Source organism: Podarcis vaucheri, assembly GCF_965113315.1.
Source record: "Podarcis vaucheri genome assembly, chromosome: Z".
NCBI classification, from domain to species: Eukaryota; Metazoa; Chordata; class Lepidosauria; order Squamata; family Lacertidae; genus Podarcis; species Podarcis vaucheri.
In genome coordinates, this window is record NC_138758.1 from 18,931,289 (window position 1) to 18,938,174 (window position 6,886).

At 39.9% G+C, this 6,886-nt stretch overlaps 1 protein-coding gene across 1 annotated transcript; it reads left to right on the forward strand.

Annotated features, from left to right (window-relative positions):
* The first annotated feature begins 593 nt into the window (after positions 1-593).
* On the forward strand, positions 594-6,332 carry GPR119 (G protein-coupled receptor 119). Its single transcript, XM_082208011.1, has 2 exons — positions 594-3,123; positions 5,909-6,332. Exon 1 carries the CDS (start codon positions 2,131-2,133, stop codon positions 3,118-3,120), a length of 990 nt encoding a protein of 329 aa, XP_082064137.1. The 5' UTR covers positions 594-2,130; the 3' UTR covers positions 3,121-3,123; positions 5,909-6,332.
* The last annotated feature ends 554 nt before the right edge of the window (positions 6,333-6,886 follow it).

Sequence of the window (6,886 nt, forward strand, 5' to 3'; positions counted from 1 at the left end):
TTCCATCTAGAGCTTGATTGGGTGGCTCCAGCAGACCAATCATACTGCTGCATTGTTCTAGGACCAATCAGACTGCTGCATTCTGAATCCTATTGTTCTAGGACCAATCAGGCTGCTGCATTTTGGATCCTATTCAACTCAGTACATAACAACGGAGGAAGCACAATACAGTGGTGCCCCGCAAGACGAATGCCTCGCAAGACAAAAAACTTGCTAGACGAAAGGGTTTTGCGGTTTTTGAGCTGCTTCGCAAGACGAATTTCCCTATGGGCTTGCTTCGCAAGACGAAAACGTCTTGCAAATTTGTTTCCGTTTTCTTAACATCATTAATACAGTTGCGACTTGACTTCAAGGAGCAACTCATAGAACGTGGTGTGGTAGCCTTTTTTGAGGTTTTTGAAGACTTTGGTGATTTTTGAAGCTTTTCCAAAACTTTTCCGACACCGTGCTTCGCAAGACGAAAAATTCGCTAGACGGAAAAACTCGCGGAACGAATTAATTTCGTCTTGCGAGGCACCACTGTAAATGATTTCAGTGCTGCTTAAGGGAGCACGGAAGAGTTCTGGAGAACTCAAAAGTTCGTGCAATATTTATTTACTTATTTATTATTATCCTAACAAATATTTCTGTTAGCGCTTAATATACAAAATCCCTAAGTGCTCTGCATAGAAACAATATAATTATTGAGAACCAAACGTTGTAACCAAAAATGCAGATAAATACATCAGTAAAAACACAATCCATCGATAAAACATTCAATTAAATATAAATAATAAAACAGCAGCATCATGAATCTTAAAGAGCAAAGGAAAGCCTGCTTAAATAGTAGGATCCTCAGAAAGTACGGTATATAAAACTTGCCACTCTTTCTTCCTCACAGACAGCACACTGAAGGTTGTTCCAATAACAACAAAGAACTAAAGATACTGCAGAAATTTAGGGTCCATCAGTTAACATCTCCATCCCACAACATTCTCAGAGATGATCTGGAGAGTACCATACAGACAGGAGTAGGCCTAGTCCGTCATGTTATTGAACTAAGTGGTCGGAAACAGTTAAACAAGAATACATGCTCACGGTTTTTCTCCCTATTCTTTTTAACTTAACCCCAATACCCATCTCTGGCTTCCTATATAGGGTTAGTTCCAAGAATCTTATTTGATTTCAGACTCTCAAAATAACTTCATTTCTGCTTCCTTGAAGATGTGGCCATTTCCTTTTAGAATTCTTTTGTTTCTGCAAGGGGTTAGTGGGTCCTATAAGATGTCCCAAGTGGAAAGAAAGTCAATGGGGAATATCTTCATGCCCCCCACCCGACAGTTGCTGTAAAATTCTAATGTCCTCATCAAAATTCACAGGGGACTTTTACTCTAAGGTTAATGGCTTCCTTCTCATATTTTGCAACATTTTAGTTGTCTCACCACCAAATAGAAATGAGAAGACTCTTAACTAATACAAATCAGCTTCAAGCGTTATACAAACCTGCTTAATGTTTGACTGTATCATTTACGTTGTCTGTACATGAAATGTTTATTAGTGTGGGGTACAAAGTGGTTGTTACAAGTATTTTCAGAAATGGAAAAAATAAAAGTCACAACTGTTTAAAGTGGTATGATATTGCCATGATTAGCTTACCATGCATGGCTACTCAAGGAAATGTACAAGTAGAAAAAGAGTTTTCTGTCAAGAAAACTTAGGAATGTAAGGAATACAATACAGTACAAACACAAACTGATGGCTTCATCACAAAGGCATGCCATTTTGAGAGTACTGTGGAACCTAGAGACACACTATCAGAGGTAAATAGAGAATGTGGCCTTTGCTTGTACAGCAAAGTTGCAGGAAGCATTTCCCCTCTCCTCTCTCAGGTTGTCTGGAAACTGGGGGAGGGACTAGACCTAGCACCTGGACAGGTATTGCCAGTATGAACTTTGCAAGGCTAGTGAGCTGAAGGTGGCAGAAGGCGCTAGGCTCTCAGGAAACAGCAAGACACTCATTCAACGCATCATATCCTGGTTTTGAATTTTTTTCCAAATAAGTTCCGCAAGCAAGGTGGTTTCCCTAAGAAGCAGCTCGGGTTGCTTGTACTGACAGCAGAGCTCCTTTCTTCTGGTAAAGAAAAAAACTGCCATGGGAAATGTTGGGTTTGGGGTATTACTTGCGATCCTGGCCTCCCTCATCCTAGTGATGAATGCTCTGGTGGTTGTTGCACTGGTACGGCTGATCTCAAAAGGGGGCTGCCTTGGGCTATGCTTTGTTTTAAATCTGGCTGTTGCTGACTTCTTGGTTGGATTTACCATCACAAGTCTGATCACAGAGGAGCTGTCCGGCTCTGAGTACCAGACGCCCCGAAAGCACTGCCTCCTGAGAATGGCCTGCATCACCTGCCCCTCAGCTGCCTCCATCTTCACTGTTATTCTGATCACCTTTGACAGGTACTTGGCTGTTAAGCACCCTTTCCAATACTTTAAAATCATGCAGAGCCCAGTTGTTGGGGCTTGCATCACAGGGCTCTGGCTCTTAGCCTGCTTGGTTGGCTTCCTTCCTGTGATGGCTCACAGCTTCCAGGCGGACGGCTACACAGGGCTCTGCACCTTCTTCAGAGTCTTCCAGCCCACCTACATGCTCACTTTCCTCTGCGTGGCTTTCTTCCCAGCTTTCTTTGTTTTCATCTACTTCCACTGCCACCTGCTGAAGATCGCCTCCCTCCACGCCCAGCAGATTCGAGAACGGGAACACATTGGACTGGAGGCAGCCTGCCGAGTCCCTCAGCCCTCCAGCGACACAAAGGCTTTGCGCACCATCACCATCCTAGTGGGGTGTTTCGTGCTCTCCTGGTCACCCTTCTTTGTCGGGAGCATCGTGCAGGTTGCATGTCAGCACTGTTCCCTGCAGCGCCTCCTAGAGAAGTACCTCTGGGTGATGGGCTTGTGCAACTCTTTGGCCAACCCCTTGGTCTATGCCTATTGGCAGAAGGAAGTGCGCCTTCAAATCTATCAAATGTGCTTGTGCATGCGAAGCAAGGTCTTTCCCTTGTTTCGTGCTGACAGCCGTCCTCCTATTCCCAGCAGGGTTGTGGTTTCAGTGCCTGCCATCTCGCTAGCTCAGCTTGAGGAGTGATTGGTAAGAAAAGGTCCTGTTGTTTCTTGGGTGTGTTCTTTGACACACATGGTGCCTTTCACCTGGAGAAGCAGGGGCAAAACTAGGCTTTATTCACCTGGGTCAAAGACCCAGTTTGGGACACACACCCATGCATATTTGCGCGTGCGTGCATGCGCGCGCGCGCACACACACACACACACACACACACACACACACAGAGGCTGGCAGCCTCAATGGAGCCCCTCTGGAGGCTTCACCCAGGGCAAAAATCCCAGCTAGCTCCCATGTAGCTACAGCTCTCTCTGGGAGAAACTCTTGCATTGTGTGAGACTGCTAGCAAAAATGTAATTTCACACTCCCCACCTCCAGGACAACTTTTACTGGGCAAGTTAACTTTGGAGATGAGAGCGTAAGAATCAATTTATAGTGTCTCTGTGGAATCTGTTGCTTTGGAAGATGTACAGGTTGAGCAGACAGTGCAAAGTGCAGAAGCAAGCACACACTGATATTTATTGAATATGCCAATAAGCCAGGAAAGCTATTGGCATGGCAATTAAGCAAAGATGGCATTAAAAACACTGATAATAAATTAAAGATTAAGGAAAAGGCAATTGATTACAGACCTATATTGGATCGGACAAGAGAAAAGAGAAGAAATTGAAAGTTATATAAGACAAAGTAAATTACCAAAAATTCAAACAGGAAAATTAATTACATTAAATGCACCAGTAAATTTCTCTGAGGTCTCTGAAGCAATTAATAATGCTAAAATAGGGAAATCACCAGGACTGGACATCCTTAGGCCAAATATTATAAGAAGTTACAGAAGCTGGTAATTAACCCATTACTGAATGTAATGAATGGAATTCTGGAAAAGGGGAAGGGACCAGAAATGTGGAAAGAGGCCTACATAACTTTAGTGCCTAAACAAGAGACAGACTTGACACTGGTTACACATTATAGACCAATTTCATTATTGAATAATGATTATAAACTGTTTGCAAATATAACGGTAAACAGAATTAAAGCAATACTATTAGAAATAGTACACTAGGACCAGGCAGGATTCCTTCCAGGTAGACAGTTGAAGGACAATATTAGGAATATTATTGATGTAATAGAATACCTGGAAGTAAGAAATGAAAAGCAAGCAGCATTGATGTTTATTGATGAGGAAAAAGAACTTGAGGAAATGAATTTTGGAGAGAAATTTAGGAAAGGAATAGAAGCAATATATTCAGAACAAAATGCCAGATTAATTGTAAACAATGTGATAACAGAGAAATGTAAGATACAGAAAGGGACAAGACAAGGCTGTCCCTTGTCACGTTTGTTTGTTTGTTTGTTTGTTTGTTTGTTTGACATTAGAGGTCCTTGTGAGAAATATTAGGGCAGATGAAACTATCAGAGGTTTAACAGTTGGAAATAAAGCATATAAACTGAAGGCGTATGCTGAGGATATTGTAATAACAGTGGAGGATCCAAAAAATTCTCTTCTGAAAGTCCTAAAGAAAATTCATGAATTTGGACAGGTGGCAGGCTTTAAGTTGAACAAAAATAAAACTAAGTTGATAGTGAAAAATGTATCAGGAAAAGATAAAAAAGAGATTCAACAGGACTTAGAAATAGAAATTTACAAAAAGGTTAAATATCTGGGAATATGGTCAACAGCTAACAATATTAATGTATTTAAAGACAACTATGAAAAGGTATGGAAAGAAATAAAAAATAATTTAGAGATTTGGGGACGGATGAATTTGTCACTTTTGGGAAGAATATCGGTGATTAAAATGAACTTATTGCCAAAAATGTTATTTCTGTTTCAGTCGGTCCTCGTGATAAGCAATATGAGATGCTTCAAAAAATGGCAGAAAGATATTATGAGATTTATCTGGAAAGGGAAGAGACTGAGAATAAAATATAAACTTCTTACAGATCTTAAAGATAGCGGAGATTTCTCCCTACCAGATTTAAAGATATATTATGAATCATCCTATATCTGTTGGATTCAGGACTGGATTAAATTAGAAAACACAGATCTTTTAGATTTGGAAGGACATGACAATAGATTTGGTTGGCAGGCGTATTTATGGTATAATAAAGCCAAAGTGCAGAGATATAAGGATTTATTAGAACAAAAGGCACCATGGTGGATCTCACCCATAGAAGTAATATCAGTAAAAAAAGGTTAACATGAGGACTAAATGGCCAATGTACAGAGAGCTGTTGATAGAAGTGGATAATCAATTAAAGTTGAAAGATTTTGAGGAAATCTGGGAGAAAGTAACAGATTGGTTACAATACTTTCAACTAAATGAAACTTTTAAAAATGATAAAAAGAAAGGATTTAGTTGCACCATATCAAGATTTCAAAGAGAAACAGTGGAGGATAATATAAAATTACTGTCAAAAATGTTTAATTTGTTGTTGGAATGGGAAACTAAAGATGAAGAGGTTAAGTGTGTAATGATAAAATGGACAAAGGATCTGGGACATAATGTACAAATGAATGACTGGGGAAAACTTTGGAAGGTGGATCTCAAATTTACTGGATGTAGCAGAGTTAAAGAGAAGTATACGAAAAGGATGTATTGGTGGTATATAACACCGGTAAAACTTGCTAAGCTGTATAAAACAAGTTCTAATAAGTGTTGGAAATGCAGAAAAAAAGAGGGTACATCCTGTCGTATGTGATGGGAATGTAAGGTTATTAAAAGCCGCTGGGAAATGATATATAATGAATTGAAGAGTATATTTAAGCTAACTTAAAAAAGAAAAACAGAAGCTTTTTTATTAGGTGTAACAGGAACAGAAATTCCCAAAGAACAGAAGAAAGTATTTACGTACGCCACAACAGCAGCCCGGATCCTGTTAGCCCAAAGATGGAAAGAAGAACAGTTGCCAACAATAGAAGAATGACAAATAAAACTTATGGAATATGCAGAAATGGCAAAGCTGACAGCAAAACTCAGAGACTCTGACAATTAGAAGTTTAAAAAAGAATGGGGGAAAAGTATTGTGTATTTGCAGAAATATTGTAAACAAGTTGGTACATTGACAGGGTTCGATTAAGCACTTGTAAGCAGTAAGGAACTAGAAAATGATAAGGAGTAACAATTGGATAAAAATGATAACAAAATGCAGAGAATGATGTAAGATGCAAAGAACCAGTAGAAGGGGGTGGGAGGAAGCCTTGAAGTTTAAATAACCTCAAAAGAAGACTTGCAAAATAGCAGGATTACTTATTAGAAGTTCAAATATTAGATTGTGGTTTGATTTTTGTATCCTTCTTTTATTGTTTACTATCTGTGAAAATTAATTTTTAAAAAAATTACAAAAAAGTGATGCCAGTACTAGCCTTTAATTTCAAATTGCCTGTCCTCAGCCCATAGATACTTGGGTCTCTAGTTGCTTTTGAACTTCAATTCCCATCATCCCGGACCACTGGTCCTGCTAGCTAGGGATGAAAGGATTTGTCACACCAAAACAGCTGGAGACCCAAGTGTGGGAAACACTGATCTAAGGTCACACCCACACATTTATAGCACATTTATAGTACAGTACTTTCACAATCGTGGCTTCCCCTTAAGAAACCTGAGAACTGTAGTTTGCCCCCCACAGAACTACAATCCTCAGCACCCTTAACAAAATAGCTCCCAATATTTGGAGGGGGCGGGGAGCCATGTGCTTTAAATGTATTATGTGGTTGTGTCAATTTTTGGTGACCTTCTGCCAGCAGGCAAAGGCAGGGTGCAAAGGCAAACAAAGAAAGCAAGAGACCTCC